At 49.1% G+C, this 18,855-nt stretch overlaps 3 protein-coding genes across 8 annotated transcripts in view; 2 read left to right on the top strand and 1 right to left on the bottom strand.

Annotated features, from left to right (window-relative positions):
* Klk1 (kallikrein 1) overlaps positions 1–1,182 on the top strand; it is a 3,630-nt gene extending 2,448 nt beyond the window's left edge. The window contains exons 3-5 of the mRNA XM_010640643.3: positions 105–397; positions 506–642; positions 985–1,182. Of these exons, the coding sequence (XP_010638945.1) occupies positions 105–397; positions 506–642; positions 985–1,140 (586 nt within the window). The 3' untranslated portion in view covers positions 1,141–1,182. The remainder of the gene's footprint in view (positions 1–104; positions 398–505; positions 643–984) is intronic.
* LOC104873799 overlaps positions 1–18,855 on the bottom strand; it is a 27,952-nt gene that overhangs the window by 5,335 nt on the left and 3,762 nt on the right. For 2 of the 6 annotated variants that reach the window (XM_010640639.2, XM_010640640.3), the window contains exons 2-4: positions 9,736–9,901; positions 3,066–3,266; positions 2,699–2,845 (exon numbers count right to left, since the gene is read on the bottom strand). In XM_010640639.2, the coding sequence (XP_010638941.1) occupies positions 2,699–2,845; positions 3,066–3,266; positions 9,736–9,760 (373 nt within the window). In that variant the 5' untranslated portion in view covers positions 9,761–9,901. Of the gene's footprint in view, positions 1–1,455; positions 2,229–2,346; positions 2,481–2,698; positions 2,846–3,065; positions 3,267–9,735; positions 9,902–18,855 lie in introns of those variants that run through there. The other 4 variants (XM_010640634.3, XM_010640637.3, XM_010640638.3 and 1 more) reach the window with 4 other exon arrangements.
* Positions 10,466–16,014, top strand: LOC104873797 (pollen-specific leucine-rich repeat extensin-like protein 1). The gene is made up of 5 exons (XM_010640633.2): positions 10,466–11,880; positions 12,134–12,408; positions 12,768–12,914; positions 15,263–15,394; positions 15,840–16,014. The coding sequence occupies exons 1-5, from the start codon at positions 10,466–10,468 to the stop codon at positions 15,905–15,907; spliced, it is 2,037 nt and encodes a 678-aa protein (XP_010638935.1). The 3' UTR covers positions 15,908–16,014.

Genomic DNA, 18,855 nt, shown 5'->3' with positions numbered 1-18,855 from the left:
CTCTTCTTTCCTCTCCCTGTTGTCCTCCTGCCCTTCACACCTGGCCTCCCTTGTCCTCGCTCCGCTCCTCTCGCCCCCCCTCACTCTCCCTCCCTTTGCCCCAGCAAGTACCAGGTCTGGCTGGGTCGCCACAACCTGTTTGACGACGAAGACACAGCTCAGCACATCACCGTCAGCAAGGGCTTCCCTCACCCGCAGTTCAACATGAGCCTCCTGGGCCCGCACCCCAGCGACCCCCAGGACGACTACAGCCACGACCTGATGCTGCTGCGCCTGAAGGAGCCCGCGCGGATCACGGACAGCGTGCAGGTCCTGCCGCTGCCCAGGGAAGCAGCCATGGTGGGAACTGAGTGCCTGGCCTCAGGCTGGGGCAGCACGGACCCAGATGCCACCCAGCGTAAGTCAGGGCCAGACCACGAGGCCTGAGGCAACACCTGCATCCAACGGAGGTGGGGAGGGGGACCTGCTGGCTCTGGACACAGCCCCTTCTCGCCCTGGCCTGCAGCGGCGTACCCAGACGATCTCCAGTGTGTGGGCCTCAAGATCCTGGACAACGAGGACTGCGCAAATGCCCACGTCGCCAAGGTGACAGACAGCATGCTGTGTGCCGGGCACCCGGAAGGCGGCAAAGACACCTGTGTGGTAAGCCAGCCCCGCCCTGCCTCGGCTTCTCACCTGGGGTTTGAACGCTAAGCTGGCTTCTGCTGCCCACCTCCCTCTTCCCTTTCCACATCCCCATCCCTGCGCCTGCTGCATGGCCCTGTCCCTGCCCACCGCTGCGCACTGGCTGCTCAGAGAAGGCCTCCGGGACCAGGCCGTCCAGAGCCCAGGTGAGGGTCCGCAGCCGACCCGCTCCTTCAGCTGCTCTGTCTGCACACCATCCGCTCTGCTGGACCCAGTGGGCTCCTGTGTCCCAGGGCCAAAGCTGAGCTTTCAGCTGGAACACGGCTGCAGACCTCAGTCCTCGCCCTCTGTGGTCCCCAGGGTGACTCAGGGGGCCCCCTGGTCTGTGATGGCGTGCTGCAAGGGATCACATCATGGGGCCACAACCCATGTGCCCTCCCCGGGACGCCCGGCATCTACACTGACGTGATACAGTACCTAGAGTGGATAAATGAAACCGTAACAAAAAATTCCTGAGCACCCTGCCCTGTCCCTTCCTCCCTTGCTCCCAATAAAACCAAATATGCTTCACATGAGCGTCAAGTTCTGGCACCGTCTGGCCCTCCGTACCCGGGGCTCCCCTTGGGTCGCTCTGGGCTGAGGCGAACCCACCCTTGTGGCTCCCAGTTGTGTGGTCCTGAAAAAGTGAGGAAGGGCAGAGGGCTAGACACAGAGGGAAGGAAAAAGCTCATACCCCACCGGGCAAGCAGGGAGGCAGGCCAGTTCGCCACACGGCCCCCCACCTGGCCCTCAAGAAAGGCGAGGGAGGTGGAGGATCTCAGCTCGAGGTTGGACGGTGCCTGCCTTTTATTGTGGAGGGGAAGCCAGGAAGCGGGTGGAAGGACGTTTTCACAAGCCATGCCCTAAACGGGGAAGAGCCCGTTCCTCAGAAGTGCGGGATACACCAATTGCTAGATGGCCCTGTATCCACCTGGGACAGGTGTGAACAGCTGAGGTGGAGGTGGGACTGGATCTCCGCCGAAGAAGTTCTGATGACTATCCTGCAGCTGACGGGACAGAGTTGCTTAGGAGCGTGGGCTGGGCACCGGGATGGGGCCACACAGTCCAGCCATTCGGCCTGGGCTCAGGGAGCAGAAGGTCCACACCTCGGGTGTCAGGGTGTCAGCTGGGAGGGGCCGAACCGAGGAGCCAGTAGGACTTCCTTCCGGGGTGGGGCCTATGGAGACGCAGTGGGCGGGGACAGGGCTCAAGGGGCAGGCAGGGCCAGCTGTCCTCAGAGCGCATGGCCTCAAGGGAAGCCTAGCCACCGGATGTGACGGATGTGACGGTACTGAGAGCGGTGGGGCGGCATCCGGTTGTGTTTACCAATCCGTGTCCTGAGGAGCTAGGGTGTCACTCCTTGGAGGGTCTTTGGGCTCCTCCTGGCTGACGGCAGGATTGGGCAGGACCCAAGCGTGCCCAACGGTCTCGTATGTGCCCTTCTGCTGGGATCCCTGCAAGCGGGGCGCTGTGGCATAAGGTCCACCGGCGATAGCTCATTCGCCACTCGGTGGCGTACTCCTCCATGCTCCACATCCCCGCTTGGTTTAAGTAGGACACGGCTCCTGGGAGGAGGGGTTCGGCGGCGCCGGACTCTAGGCCTCGCCCCAAGCCCCGCCCCGTCCAGCCGGGCTGGCCCCGCCCCTCCCGCTCCACCCTGCCCTGCCCTGGCCGGGCCCTCACCCGAGCACAGCATCAAGCCGCAGGCGCACCAGCACAAGTAGAAGGCCTGCTGGTAAAATATCCGGGGCCTCGGTTGTATCATCTTACAGTTGACTATAAAGAGCGTCAAGCTGAGGAGAATCAGGAGCCCTGTACTGGGGTGGGGCCAGAGACGGACAGGAGGCTGGACATTGACTCCTGGACACCCAGTAAGAGAAAGCAGACAGCCTCTCCTACCCTCCAGGCAGAGAAACACTCGCAGACAAACGTGACGGACTGAAAGGTGCCGGGAGATAAGGGGAATAAACAGGAAGTGGGAAGGAGATCCGATGCACACACCGTCAGCCTGAGCGGCCGGCCGCGGGTCACTCACCAATGCTGATGCTGAGGGAACTGAAGACCGAGTCGATCTTGTTCAGGCGGTGGAACACTGACCAGAAGGAGAGGCCCATGCAGGGGAGGAGGAATATGCACAGGGCCAGGGCCAGAATCATGAAGCCCTGGCTCATGTGGATGAGAACTGGGAGGGGGTGAAAACGTCCACGGTCATCAGAGATTCCAGGCCCGGCAGACGCGGCCGCAGTCTGGCACCAACACCCTCCGGCTGCCCCGCTCGAGTCGCCCAGGTCACTCCCCCGCAGAGGCAGCCTCAGACATGGGAGAGAATCCTAGACAACCCTCCCACACCCCAGAGCTCCCGAGCTCCTCGCCCAGGGGGATGGAAGGAGACCCCCACTCACCAGTAACCCGGCCTAGGCTGGCGCACTTGTGCCTCTTGCAGTCAGTCCAGAAGCGCACGTAGCCAGTGTAGGGGCCCTGCACGTAGGCCATCCGCCCCTCGATCATGCTGAACAACATCAGGGTTGCGAGGATGCTGAAGATGAGAGACCAGATCCGCAGGACGATCTTGCGATCCTCCTCCCAGGAAAAGACCAAGTGCACTGGGAAAGAACAATTGCGGGGGTGGGGGTGGACCTTTCACCCTCCCCAGTCGCAGCCACGTCTCCATCCCTGCCCAGACTTTATCTTCCGCCCCTTCAGAATCCCCTCCCCGTGGCTGTCTCCCATCCCTGCCCAGTCCCAACCGCAGCTCGTCCCCACTCTACCTGTCCCATCCCCAACTCCACCTCACTCCACTACCACGCATAACCCACCCACTCACATTACTTCCCTGCCTAAAGCCCAAATACAGCCCCACGCCCATCCCCACGCCAACCCTAAGCCATTCTGAGCTCCGACTGCCAGTTTTGTCTTCAGTCCCGTCCTCTGGTTCCTGTTCCCGAAACATCAACTGTGTCTCTAACATCTTCGCCTTCCATGCCCCTCATCTCAGTCCAAGGCACAGACGACTGTGACACAGGTCTGCTCGTGAGGGCACGAACCTTGGGTTCAAAGCAGGGACACAGACGGCGCCTCCCATATTCGCCAAGTGCCTGTGATCCGTCAGTCTCCCCTGTGCACTTACCTCCAGCCACACCAAGCTTCCCAGGGTCTCCACCTCGGGCCTTGACGCAGTTCTGGCTGCTGCCTCTCTCCAGAACACAAACTGTCCAGCCCACCCTAACCGTCCTTAAGGCCCCACTTCCACCCCTGAGTCCTGACCCCCACAACTCAGTTCCTGCTTGGGCAGCCGACTGCATGGTGCACGGTGCAAGGTGTTTCTCCTGGTGTACCACGACCTTGGGATTAAGTACTTGCCTAATTACATCTTACCTACTGATCTTCCTCTACAACAGACTTCCAGGAGGTTAGGAAACAAATCCATTTCATTTTATGCCATACTCGCATCACCAGGTACAGAGCCTCTGACCTTTGTTAAGTGAAAGGAGTACTGAAGGGACAAATGGGTAAGCGAGCGACTACATTAATGATGCCCAATAATAATCATTTCCTTCTCATCCTCTGTGGTGCAGGTAAGGTGGGTTTCAGAGAAAGCTGGGCGCATGGGCCTGGAATTCAGGAAAGAGTATGGATGGAAACAGAAACTAGAGTTGATGTCAGCAGCTATGAAGTGTAGAGCTCAGCAGGTCTCCATTACATGGGGATCTAAGTGCCTGTGTGTGTTATTCACTGTCTTGCCTCACAGCAACCCTCTGAATGGTTGTCAGTTCCAGGGATAAACAGACTTAATAGAGAAGTTAAATGGTGTGCTGAGGTCACACAGCTGGCATGGGCAGAGCCGTGATTCCAACCTGGGTTACCTAGTCTCAGATAACGGCTGGAAACCACACTGCCTTTCACACACACTGTGCGAACAGCTCCTGCACAGACGCACAGAGACAAATGCTCGAGGTGGACAGGGTCAAGGGGAAGAACAGGCTGTTCAAAGTCTGTCAACATATGAAAAGATGGCCAGTCTCATCAAAGCAATGCAGTCAAACAAACAGAAAAGAACCATTAACTTACACCTTGGAGTAGCATGGAGCAAAGCAAACAAAAACACCCAAGCAGAGGAGGGCTGTGTATCTGCCACCCCTGGATGTTACATAAATGGATTTAATGTTTTCAGACAGTTTGGTGGCAAGAAACTGATAGGAAAAAGAAAGTTCAGGCTTGGCATAACTGCGATGGAGGTGCTAGCAACACTTTTTACGATTCCTCTTTCAACTGGGGAAACAGGCATACAGCAGACACGTGACAGGCATAGCACGAGGGCCAGAACTGTGAGGGCACAAAACCCAGACCGCTGTGGGCTGGCCAGTCAGCAGTGCACCCAAGGAAAAGGAGACAGAATTCATGCTGCGTGTGTGTGTGTGTGTGTGTGTGTGTGTGTGTGTGCGCGCACACATGTGAGGGAGCTGTGGATGAGTGGGTGGGTAGATGCATGGATACAGTAGAATATAGAGAGAGACATGGATATATCTGCAGATCTTGCAGATTTTCCTTCTCCTCTCTTGTACAAATCCTATTTGTGCTTTTTCTAGATGAAGTTGATTCATTAGTTTTCCTTGTTATACAAAGAAAATCACACATTAGAATTACCTATGTGTGCTGGAGAGATTCTTTGACAGTAAACATCAATACCATCCTTTGAAAGTGTGTTCTACATAGCCCTGTTTTCTAAGAAATTACCCTATGAAAATAACAAGAATGGAACTAGAAGCTGGGTGCAGTGATGCACATCTGCAATCCCAGCACTGGGGAGGCTGAGGCAGGAGGATCACTGTAAGCTCAATGCCTGCCTGAGCTATGTGGTGAGTTTCAGGCCAGCCTAAACTATGTAGCAAGACCCTCTCTCAAAAAAAAAAATGATAAACATTAAAATGCCTATTAAGAATAGCACCTGACTAGTCATGGTGACACACACCTGTAATTCCAGCAACTGGGCAGAAGGATCACTGTGAGTTTGAGGCCAGCCTGGGCTACATAGTTAGTTTAAGGCCAGTCTGAACTCTACAGCAAGATCCTCTCTCTAAAAAACACACACACAATTAGTTGATTAATTCAGGACACAAGGGTATCCGCTCTCACCACTCCTATTCATTACAGTACTTGAAACTTTAGCCCAAGCAATCAAACAAGAGAAAGAAGTAAATGGGATAAAAATTGGAAAGGAAGAAGTCAAATTACCCTTATCCTCAGGCAACATAATTCTGTATTTCTAAAACCCTAAAGACTCCACATGCACAAAAAAAAAATTTAAAACTGATAAATTCAGCAGAGTAGCAGAGGATAAAATCAACATTTAAAAATCAAAAACTTTTCTTTACACTAATATTGAACTAGCTGAGAAAGTCAGGAGAACAATTCCACCCAGGACAACTTCAATAAAGAAAATATGTAGGAATCTCCCTGACCAAGGAGGTGTAACAACAACAACAACTCTACAATGAATGTTATGGAAAAATGAAGAAAGAAACTGAAGAAGGCATTAGAAGACGGAAAGACTTCACATGTTCATGGATCAGCAGAAAACTGTTAAACAGCCATATTAATCTACAGATTGGCCTGGTGTGGTGGCACACACCTGTATTCTAGCAGTCAGGAGGAAGAGGCAGGAGGATCGCCATGAGTTTGAGGCCAGCCTGAGCTATATAGTGAGTTCAGGGTCAATCAGAACTATAAAGCAAGACCGTGTCTCCAAGTAAATAAATAAATCTACAGATTGAATGCAATCCCTCCAAATACTCATGACATCCTTCAGAGACTGAAATTCATATGGAAACATGAGTGATCCCGAGTAGCCAAAGCAGTCCTAAGCAAAAAAAAAAAAGCAAGGCTGAAGACATCACAACACCCAATTTCAAATTATACGACAAAGGCTCGGTGTGGTAGCTCACACCTGTAATGCCAGCACTCCAGAGGCAGAGGCAGGAGGGTCACCATGAGTTGAAGGCCAGCCTAGGCTACATAGTGAGACCCTGAGGTGAAAAAACAAACAGAAAAATAAAACAAATTATACTTCAAAGCCACAGTAACAAAAACAACAAAGATGACATATTGACTGATAGAGGACACAGAAACAAACTTGTACAACCATTGCCATCTGATTCTTAACAAAGAAGCCAAAAATATATGTTGGAGAAAAGATAGCCTTGTTAGTAATCGTGCAGGGGAACCTGGATATCCCACCATATAGCCTTGCTACGTGCCTCCCTCCCTGTTGGAGAGATATTAGCTAAGCAGCTAGGCTTGTAATCCTACAGACTGTAGTTTGACCCATAGCTACCCAAGTTGTGGTTTTTCTGTATAAAATATCCATGGACAAAGAGCCTTGGCAGCAGCCCACTTGAGGGGCCCTGCTGTCCCTCAGCAGCTTTCTCTCAATAAACCTTTCCTACTCTTAACCTCCTTTGTCCTCAGGCCCATTTTTCAGTATCAGGAGACACAAACTCAGCACATCTGACATCTAACAGGTTGGGTGTTACCCTCCTGTGACAAGGCCACAATTCTGTCGAGAGCAAAAGCTTTAATTACAGTCTTGCAAATGCGTTTCGAGGACAGTGAAAGGCTCTCACTTTTACTTATGTATGACATAGGCCTGAAAGAACAGCAAAGGCCACCGTGATAAGAAGTGAGACCGTGAGAGATTCAATGTTTTCAAGTTTGCAAGTTGTTGGGTTTCAAATGGCAAGAGGAGAAGACTTTCTGGCTGGATGCTGCTAAGTCACTGTGCGACCCTTAACCATGCTGTGACTGTCCGACCTCCAGGCTGGCAACTGAGTCCTCTTCCTGAACACGTCTGCTGCATCCCCTCTTGTCAGGATGGAAGCCTGTTTAATTCTTTAAGCTCAAAGCCTGTGATGATCTTCAGTGGCTTCGTGGGACTACCTCCTGGGTACTTGCCAACTACAGATTAATTTCAGTTGTTTAGCCCCAAGAAAATAGTCGAGGAAAAATAAATAAATAAATAGTCAAGGAATATGGATTTCTATGAGTCTTCCAATGGGCTGACTCAGTTTAAATTTATTTGCAGATGAATTGGTTTGTGATTGATATTTTGATGCAAATTATAGGACACAAGAGGCTCTTTAAAACTACTAGAAAGGCTGGGGATTTAGCTCAGTGGTTCTGCCACCTGCCTTCCAAGCGCAAGGTCCCGAGTTAGATCCCCAGTACCAAAAACAAACAAATAAACTCTACTACAGAAATCATGCCAAAAAAATTAGTAGACAGCCAGGCATGGTGGTGCACACCTGTAATCCTAGCACTTGGGAGGCTGAGGCACGAAGATACATGAGTTCAAGGCCAGCCTGGGCCACATAGCAAGAGCCTGTCTCAAAAATCCAAAAATAATGATTGATGATGATGATGATGATGATGATGATGATGATGATGATAAGTAAATAAAAGCTACTCCAAAATGTGATCTATTAAAACAGGTATTTTAAAAAATCAGTAGATGCTGGGATTTGGCTCAGTGGTGCTGCCACCTACCTCACAAGAGCAAGGTCTTAAATTCTATCCCCAGTACCAAAAAAAAAAAATCAGTATATATGATCATATTTGCCTCTGTGCAATGACTGCAAGGAAAAAAACAAAAGTTAAACTATTCTGTTTTGTTATCTACACCAGGAGAAACAGAGCCAAAGACTAGATATGAGGACTGGCCTCAGATAGTACTCAGTAATGAAAATTGAGATGAGAGAAATAATCCAAATGCAGTGAGAACCAACTTCGATTCAAATAAAGCTGTTTGAACCTCAAAAACAAACCACGCTGACATTTCACCTCACCTCAGTCATGAGAGCTATCAACAAGAATACAAAACACCAGCTGGGTGTGATGGTACAAGCCTGTAATTCCAGCACTCTAGGAGGCTGAGACAGAACTGCAGGTTCAAGGCCAAGCTGGGCAGTTAAGCAACTTAGTGAGAACCTAATCTGAAAAGAAAAAGGCTCAGTGTGAAGGCCCTGAGTCCAGTCGCTAGCACTACCAAAAATAAAACACGAAATGGAGTGCTAGCGAGGATATGAGGGCAAAGCAACCCAAATACACTACTGGTAGGAATGCAAATTAGTACACGAACGATGGAAATCAGTATGGAGGTTCCTCAAAAACCTAAAAATAGAACTAGCATAGGACCCAGCCCTACCCTTCCTTGGTATTAAACCAAAAGAATTAAAATCACCATATCATAGTGTACCTGGATATCCATGCTTATTGTGGCACAATTCACAATAGCCAAGATATGGAACAACTTCAGGTCCCCATCAGTGGATGAATAAAGAAAATGTGATTCATATCACGGAGTATTATTCATCCATAAAAAAGAAAATCATGTCATTTGCAAGAGAATGGATGGACCTAGAGATCATCATGTTAACTGAAATAAGCCAGATGTGGAAAGACAAGTATAAGGTATCAGTTTTCCCTAACCTGTGTAATCTAATTTTAATAAAAGTTAGCATGAGGGCCGGGGATTTAGCTCAGTGGTGCTGCTGCCAGCCTCACAAGCGCAAGGACCCGGGTTCAATCCCCGGTACCAAAATAAAAAAAGTTAGCATGAAAGTAGAAGGGAGACTACTATCAGATAAGAGAAAGGGGAGTAAGGGTGGGGAGAGAAGACTGTAAGGGAGGATAAAGGGAGATATGATCAAAATATGTTATATGCATGTATGTAAATACCAATCAAAATATGTTTAAATCTAATAATAGCAATGATCATATAATTTACAATGTACAAAAGTTTGTGGAGTTGGTTTCTTTTTTTTTTTTTCCTGAGACAGGGTCTCGCTATATAGTTCAGGCTGGCCTTGAACTCACTATGTACCACAGGCTGGCCTCAAACTCCTGGCAACCCTCCTGCCTCAGTCTCTCCAGCGCTGGGATTACGGGCATGCACTACCACCCCTGGCTTGGAGCTGGTTTCTTGCAGGGTCACTACAAAAGCTAAAGGAAAGCATAAAGGCACAGTGATCTGGGAAGTCCCCACTCCGCCCCACAGAAGAGGTTAACACAGCTGGGTACCTGCACCTTGCAGACCTCCGTCCATCACTCGTCAAGCTGTGGCTGGGTCTTCCTCCTCTTCCCGGCTGGAGTTGGCGGATCCTCGAGAGCAAGGATCAGCAGTCCAGTCTTCTGTGAGCCCCCAGAGAAGGTGGATGGAGACAGACAGAGGAGGAGAGGCACAGAACTAGAGAAGGGGATAAAAGGACGAAACCGATTCAGAAGAGGCCCTAGGAGGGGTAGGGAAAGCAGCAGGAGGAAGAGAGAATCATATGGTCAGATCGCAGGCTCCCCGAGCCTGGTCCGTCTCGGACTCATCTGCCTCCACCCAGACCCCACCCTGGACCTGTCCTGCACTCTCACTGGCCCAGCAGAACCCTTCTTGACCCAAGCTTGACTCTGCGCAAACCCTACATGGGTTTACCCTGCCCAGGCCTTGCCCCCACATCACTCACGAAGGATAGGATGGAGTCTGAGGCCATGGCCAGACTCCCAACCTCCTAGAACCCCTCCAACTGTCATAGAACCTCCCTCCTGGCCCCAGCTGCAGGCCAGGTTGAATCCCTGAGCTCTGACCTTCAACAGCAAGAGGACCAGGAAACATACAGACAAAGAGAGACGAAAATGCCAAAGAATCAAGCTTAAACCCTGGAGAGAAGCCACAGATTTTCCAGGTGGCCATGGAGGCACCTAGAAGGAGGAACTGAGGCTGTTAGCAGACTGAGGGCCTGGCCCTTCCCTGCGCTTCCACATGTCTGAGAAGTCCCAGTCTAACCTGCAGAGCACTCAGCCATCAGCTCCCAGCAACACCCAAGATGAGTTTGATGGCTCTCTGCCAATTACCCATAGCCCCCAATTCACTACCCTACACCCTATACCCACTGTCCAGAGCCAACAAGTCAGTTCCCCAAAGACTCCACTGGCCCCCAGCACTCGCCAGATCAGTATCCAAACGCTTCCACCAGCTGTCACCACCCGGCCCATCCGTCTCCAAGAGCCTTCATCAGCTCTCCACAGCTACCAGCCCAGTATCGAAGAATCTCCACCAAGTGTCCACAGTCCCTGGGTCAGTATCCAAGAGCCTCCACCTGCTACCCATGGTCACAGGCTCAGTATCCAAGGACCTCTACCTGAGACCCACAGTAGCCGGGTCAGTGTGGAAGAGGCTTCACCCGCTACCCGTGGTCGCAGGGTCAGTATCCAAGAGCCTCCACCTGCTACCCGTGGTCATAGGGTCAGTATCCAAGGACCTCTACCTGAGACCCACAGTAGCCAGGTCTGTGTGGAAGAGGCTTCACCGGCTACCCGTGGTCGCAGGGTCAGTATCCAAGAGCCTCCACCTGCTACCCATGGTCATAGGGTCAGTATCCAAGGACCTCTACCTGAGACCCACAGTAGCCAGGTCAGTGTGGAAGAGGCTTCACCGGCTACCCGTGGTCGCAGGGTCAGTATCCAAGAGCCTCCACCTGCTACCCATGGTCATAGGGTCAGTATCCAAGGACCTCTACCTGAGACCCACAGTAGCCAGGTCAGTGTGGAAGAGGCTTCACCCGCTACCCGTGGTCGCAGGGTCAGTATCCAAGAGCCTCCACCTGCTACCCGTGGTCATAGGGTCAGTATCCAAGGACCTCTACCTGAGACCCACAGTAGCCAGGTCAGTGTGGAAGAGGCTTCACCCGCTACCCGTGGTCGCAGGGTCAGTATCCAAGAGCCTCCACCTGCTACCCGTAGTCGCCGGCTCAGTGGCCAAGGGCCTCCAACAACTGTCTTTAGTCATCAGCTGAGTATCCAAGAATCTCCACCAGATATCCACAGTCGCCAGCCCAGTATCCAAAAATCTCCACTAAATGTCCACGGTTATGAGCTCAGTCTTGAAGAATCTCCTCCCCTGGACCATATTCATTCAGCTTGCCACCTCAGCCAATCCAATATCTGCCTGACATCGACTCAGACTCCCGGCTTCACAAACAAACAAACCCGGCCCATTGTCCATATCCCCCCATCCATTACCCAGAGCCCCACAGCCAGCATTGACAGCATTGAATCCATTAACTGGAACTCCCAAGCCCTTTCCAAAGAAAGCACGCTCATCTCCCAACTCAACCAGACCAGTCCTGATGACACGCCCAACTTGTCAGACAGTGCCACTGGCATCGATTCCAAGAGGTGAGAGGCAGAGATCCAGCAGCAAGCCACGTTCTGGGTTACAGTTCTGGGGATGGGCAGCAGTCAAAGGTCAGGGCCCAGAAACATGGCCGGTGTATCAGGATGGAGGTGTGACAGGTCTTGGAAGCTGGGTGGGGATAGCACAAGGCAAGACCTGGGAGGCACAGGGCGTGGTGGATGGATGCAGGGCAGCCAGAGGCTCGGAACGATGGCTGGACGTAGAGCTGACACGGCGGCGTATGATCTGATGCAGGTTTCAGAAAAGCAGTAGCCGTCAGGTACGGCTGCCCATATGCTGGCGCCTGCTGCATGAGGCCAGGAAGATCGGCCGCCAGCTGAGCCTGGTCCTGAACCTGGCTGGCCTGGTAATCATCAGTCTCATCTCTCTGGGCCAGCCCTGGATGCACTTCCAGGTGCCACTGACGCCCCCTGGGCACCCTGCTGGCTCCCCGACCGTGCCCATTGACACCGTCCTCTTTGTGGCGTGTTCCGACATCTCCTGCCTGAAGGAGTATGACCAGTATGCTTGTAAGGCCTGTTCTGCCCTCACCACTCCTGGGAGCCCCCTCCTCTTTCCCCAGAGACCCCCCTCCTGTCCCGGAATGGTTTCTCCTTCCTCTGGGATGGCCCTCACAGCTCCGAGGTGATGATCACCACCCACCCTATTTCCTGCTGCCCAGAAACCCAACCTCACCGCCCCAGATGTGTACCCTGGAGGGTTTGGCTTCAGCGCTCTTTCTTTACAGCCCAATTTCAACCTTCCTAGCATGAGAGTAACTTTCACAGGAGAGGGTTGGAGAAGATTCCCAGACTTGCTGGTGATGCTCTCCCCAGTTCTCAGAGCTGGAAAGTGCAGTCTGGCACTCCTGATTCTCTCCCTTCTGCAGACTTGCTGGACCTCGCCTGGGCCTTCTTCTTCTTCTCCAGCATCACCAGCTTCTGCCTCTGTGTGGCCCTAGGACTCCTCATCTTCTTCTCCAATTCCAACCTGCCCTTGCTGGACTTCTTACTCTTCGTCGGCAGCATCATGACAGGCACAGCATTAAGACCTTTTCCTCAGGAACCAAGACAGAGCGTACCTCACCAGTGTCAATCATGAAACACTACCCCATCCACATCCTCACCCTCACCCTCAACCCCAACCCTCTCCTTACCCATATCCAACCCATCCCACCTCCAGGTCCAATACCAACTTCGACTTTAACTCCCATTTCCATTGCCAACAAACCTCCAGCTCATCCACATTCCCTTCCCTGATGTCTATTTGATTCTCTCTTCTTTTCAAACAGAACCTATTATCATCCCCAACTTCTTCACAAATCTCAATGCACCATTTAACCTCATGGGTTAAACACTTATTTCAAATTCAGTCCAACCCTATCCCCTGAGAATTTCAACTTCCCACTCAGCCCCAGTCCACCCCTGGCCTCCTCTTCTCCTTGGTCCCAAACTCCACTCCATCACCTGTGAACCGCACTCTTGAAATCAGCCCAAAATATTCCCAACTCCTTCCTGCTACCCATATCCAATCCATCCTCTTCCCTTACACAGCCCATTGGCCTCCTCACCCATCCTCACTCCAACACAACCTCTACTCAGTATCCTCCCAATCCTGTCCCACCACCACAACTGTTCTGTTATTTGGTGCAAGCTACTTCATCTTTCTGAGCCAGTGTTCCCATCTATAGGATGGGGATAAATTTTCTACAAGGTAGAGATATAAAGAAGATTGAATTAGAAAATGTCAGTACTTGGGCCGGATGTGGTAACATATGTCTTTAATCCCAACTACTTAGGAGGCTAAGGTGGGAGGATCAAAAGTTCAAAGCCAGCCTGGGTGGTTTTGCTAGACTTGGTCATAAATAAAATATAAAAAGGGGTGGGAATGGAGTTCAAGGCCAGAACACTTGCCTACCATGAATGAGGCCCTGTATTCAATCTTTCTTTATTACTGAAAAGAAAGAAAGAAAATGTCAGTACTTGGATATGAGGGCGATATGGCCATAACACCCACCACCCCACTGATCGCCAGAGTTGGTTTGGCTAATCTTGCCACTTAGATAAATGTCCCAAATGTCCCCTGCCTCCCTCACTGGTCCATCTGCGTCCCTCCGAAAGCTGCACCCTGTTCTGAGAACCATTCTCCAGTCAAAAGTGTATGAGTAGTGCGCTCCCTGCTAGAGCTCTCAGGCTGCATGTGTAGGGGAACACGAGCTAGCCAAACTTCCAAGACTGCAGACACAGCAAACAGGGCACTGCAGGTGCTAATCAGCCTTTCAAAAAAGGGAAAGATGTCAGTACTTGATGTTGCAAAGATCCTTCCCATGCTAACCCTCTCAACTCCACCCAAATACACAAAATTGATATGCTTATTAGAATAATCTAGTTTTGCAACTTGTGAGCCAACACTGCAAAAGGGGAGGGAGGTTTTAATTTAGAAATGAGGGATGTTATTGTCCTATCCCCTGTAGTAATTGATAACAACTTTTGTTAACAAATTTTGGAGAGTGATAGTATGGCCTAGAATAGAGAACAGTCAAATTCCTGTTTCCTGGTATTTATGTAGTTGGTATAAAAAGTCTTACTATTTGTTTAAATATAAGGTGCAAAGGATAGAAAGCACCATGCAAACCAGGTCATTCTCTAAGAATTCATTTACACCCTCTCCTTGTTTTATGTACACAGAAAGCACCTGTGTTTTGTTTTGTTTTTTCCCTTCGGTACCAGGGATTGAATTCAGGACCCTGTGCTTGCGAGGCAGGCACAGTGCCACTGAACTAAATCCCCAGCCCTTCTGTGTTATTATTAAATAACACAAGACAAAGAACTCCACAATCTGAAAAAGAAAAAAAAAAGTATTTTCCTTTACCTAAATTGTCTTTAATTCCTGTAATTTCAAAATAACCAGAATGATTGGGCTCTTTGTCCATTACTTCAGAAGCCAAATATTAAGGACGCAATGTAATGATAATCTATCTCAATTACTGAGGACCAGGTACAGGAAGTGTGCTGATTTCAATACCGCTACACGATGGCCCTGTGAGATAATCCTAGGAGTCTGTCACTCTACAGATGCGGGGACTGAAGTTCAGAGAGATGATGTGGCTTCCTAAGGGGAGGGGTCGAGATAAGATGAGAAACCTGGTCCGCGGGTCCCAAAGCCTATGGATGTAGACATTATCAGTACTCCATTAAAGACAAAGGCTTGCACTTCCAGTGTGTTCTAGCATGGTGTTGTCAAGAGCCCACTTTTCTGCTTGAGGCCGAGGTATGGGATTGGGAAGGTTAAAGAGAGCGGGGAAATAATGAGCAAGAACCAACCAGCCACACAACTACAAGCAGACACCTGATTCCTGGCCTCCTAACATCTGTGCTCACACAGGGACCAGCATTGCACTGGGTGTCCTGTTCTACCTGTGGCAGGCTGACAGGTACCTGCAAGAAGGCATGACATACAGGCTCGGGATCAGCTTCTACCTGGCATGGATTGGCACCTTCCTGTTCCTGATGACTGGTGTGGGCTGCAAGGAGTTGGGTTTGGGCATACCTTCTGGGATGCAGATAGGTATTTTGTGGACTAGAATTGAGGGTCGGTGGCCGGGGATTTAGCTCAGCGGTTCAGTGGCCTGCCTTGCAAGCGCAAGGACCCGAGTTCGATCCCGGTACCAAAAAAAAAAAAAAAGAATTGGGGGTAGGGGTGGGGTTGCAGACAGGGATAAGTAGGGTGAATGTGTGATGTGGGGGACAGGGTTAGGGTGTACACGGGGCTGGATGTGGAAATGGGGTTGGGTTCGAATTTAGAAGTAGACTGGAGGTGATGTAGGCAGTGGAGGTGAGTCTGGATCTGGGGATAGGCGAGGCGAGGTGGCTTTGGGGATGACGTGAGACAGCACAGGGCATGTGGTTAGAGTTGGGCTAGCAAATCCTGTCTCACCACCTGCGCACTCTTCCTCACACAGGTTTCCTCTCCTACCTAAATTACATGAATTTCTGGTCTATCCTGGCGCTCCAGGCCGTCTGGACTTAGGACGCAGGAATGACCCACTACCATGCATGGCTCCTCATCAAGCACCTGCTCCAGCGCCATCCCCTCCAAGAGCCTTGTACTTTTTCAGCCCCCCTGACACTCCTCATTCCAGATAATAAATGATTTTTTTAAATAATTGTATTTTCTGCCTAGAATATTCCTTTATTTAACTTTGCATCTTGGAAGCATTTTGTGGAAATGCCATCCCTTTCTTCTGCCTATCTTTGGGCCATCTGGAAGAGAAGGGCAGGAGAGGAAGGCGAGGAGCTCTGACATGAGGGACCCAGGTCAACAAGGGACTCAGGTAAAGAATCAAGGACATGGGTCCCTGGCATACAGGTAGTGCTCAGTGTTTGCTGAAGAGCTGCTTCTCTCCCATTCCCCTTTCTTTCAGTCTTTCCTTTTACAAACCCCAATAATTTATCCTTCCTGAAGAAAATCTCCCTCCTCCCTCATTTTATCTCCCCCTTTACCACCCCATCTTTCCTCTCCCTAAAGACTCTCAACAGAAACCTGTTCTGTGTAGCATCCTTTTAAGGAAGGTTTGGGGCTAGTGGAGAATCGTCTGTTGAACAGGACAGAGTCAAAACCCCACTAGAAAATTATATCGTCCCCAGGTATCCCTACAGGGCCATGGTTTGTAAGTCTGTCACCAGGCTGGGCCTAAGAGTCCCCAAGGCTGAAATAAGGAATCAATCTACCTTTTAAAAATAAGTTTGCACAGAATACAGAGGGTCATCAAGAAGACCATACACCCTGACCAAGTCGGATTTATCCCAGGGATGCAAGGATGGTTCGACATAGAAAAATCAATAAATGCAATACACTATATTAACAGAGTCAAGGACAAAAGCCACATGATCATCTCAATAGACGCACAAAAGCCATTTGACAAAATTCAACATCCACTCATGATAAAAACCCTGCAGAAAACTGAAACAGATGGTCTTTATCTCAACATGATAAAGGCTATCCATGAAAAACCAACAGCCAACATCATATTAAATGGCCAAAAACTGAAAACCTTCATGCTAAAATCAGGAACAAAGCAAGGATGTCCACTATCACCACTCCTGTTCAATATAGTTCTGGAAACGTTGGCCATAGTAATTAGACATGAGAAAGAAATTAAAGCAATAAAGATAGGAAAGGAAGAAGTTAAACTGTCATTATTTGCTGACAGTAGGATACTCTATACAGAAGACCCAAAAAACTCTGCCAAAAGACTACTAGACTTAACTGACACTTTCAGCAGAGTAGCTGGATACAAGGTCAACACTCAAAAATCAATAGCCTTCTTGTACACAAATAACAGGCTCACTGAGAGGGAAATTAGGGAAACAATTCCTCTCAAAAAAGCATCCAAAAAAATGAAGTATCTAGGAATCAATCTAATGAAGGAAGCAAAAGACCTCTACACTGAAAACTACAGCACTCTGAAAAAAGAAGTGGAAGAGGATAAAATAAAAGGGAAAGATATCCCCCGCTCCTGGGTGGGAAGAATCAGCAGAGATAAAATGGCCCTATTACCAAAACTGTTATACAGAGTCAATGCAATGCTGATAGAAATTCCAACAGTATATTTCATAGAACTAGAGAAAATAATACAAAAATTCATTTGGAACAAGAAAATACCTAGAAGAGCAAAAGCAATTCTAGGCAACAGAGATAGGCCAGGGAGTATCACAATCCCCAATTTGAAACTGTATTAAAAAGCCACTGTAATAAAAACAACATGGTACTGGCAAAGAAAAAGACCCGAGGATCAGTGGAATAGATTGGAAGACAAAGAAACAACTCCAGATGTACTCAGCTACCTCATCTTTGACAAAGGAGCCAACCTTCCTCAGTAGAGGAAAGATAGCCTCTTTAATAAATGGTGTTGGAAAAACTGGATTTCAACCTGCCAAAGATTAAAACTAGACCCTTAGCTCTCAACATCCACTAAACTAAAATCCAAGTGGTTTAAAGATCTAAATATTAAAACAGAAACACTGAACTTGCTGGAAGATAAGTTAGGTAGAAGTCTCGAAGACATTGGCATAGGAAAAGACTTTATGAACAAATCCTCAGCAGCACGGGAACTAGCACAAAGAATCAACAACTGGGATCTCATCTTACTAAAAAGCTTCTGTAATTCAAAAGAAACCATCAGCAGAACTAAGAGACAATCTACAATGTGGGGAAAAAATTTTTACCAGCTGTTCCTCAGACAAAGGACTATTATCAAGGATATATAAAGAACTCAAAACAATCAGTCCCCCCAAATATAAAGACCCGATTCAAAAATGGGCATCCGGAATGAACAGACATTCCTCAGACAAAGAAGTAAAAGCAGCAAGTAAATATATGAGAAAATGTTCCACATCACTGATCATTCGAGAGATGCAGATGAAAACAACACTGAGATTCCACCTCACCCCACAAAGAATGGCTGCTATCAAGAAATCACACAATAACAAATGTTGGCAGGGTTGTGGGAAGAAAGGAACCCTTCTCCATTGTTGGTGGGAGTGCAGACTGGTGCAACCACTATGGAAATCAATATGGAGATACCTCAAAGAGCTTGGACTGGAGGTTCCATTTGACCCAGCCATCCTTCTGCTGGGTATCTTTCCAAGAGAACTAAAAGAATCATATCACAGAGAAGTATGCGCACCCATGTTTATAGCGGCACAGTTTGTAATAGCTAAATCTTGGAAACAGCCCATTTGCCCATCCATTGGAAACTGGATAAAGAAGATGTGGTTTTTCTGTAAAATGGAATATTACTCAGCCATAAAGAATGAGAAAATAGATTCATTCATAGGAAAATGGATACATATTGAAGATATACTCCTAAGTGAAATAAATAAGTCACACATGTGTAAATACCGAATAGTTTCCCTGGTGTGAATAATCTGCAATAAAACATAAGATCCTAATAAGATTACTGACATTTAGAAATG

Source organism: Fukomys damarensis, unplaced genomic scaffold (assembly GCF_012274545.1).
Source record: "Fukomys damarensis isolate Sample0158 unplaced genomic scaffold, DMR_v1.0_HiC HiC_scaffold_19, whole genome shotgun sequence".
In the NCBI taxonomy this organism is placed as follows: domain Eukaryota; kingdom Metazoa; phylum Chordata; class Mammalia; order Rodentia; family Bathyergidae; genus Fukomys; species Fukomys damarensis.
The sequence above is the reverse complement of the archived record's forward strand: the minus strand, read 5'-3'. Positions and strand labels throughout refer to the sequence as shown.

What these genes read in the sequence shown, in the direction of transcription:
- LOC104873797 (XM_010640633.2), top strand. Translation starts at nt 10,466, where the DNA reads ATGTCTGAGAAGTCCCAGTCTAACCTGCAGAGCACTCAGCCATCAGCT. An exon ending in GGAGTATGACCAGTATGCTT is followed by an intron (nt 12,409 to 12,767) that starts GTAAGGCCTGTT and finishes TCCCTTCTGCAG; the next exon opens with ACTTGCTGGACCTCGCCTGG. An exon ending in CTTCCTGTTCCTGATGACTG is followed by an intron (nt 15,395 to 15,839) that starts GTGTGGGCTGCA and finishes TTCCTCACACAG; the next exon opens with GTTTCCTCTCCTACCTAAAT.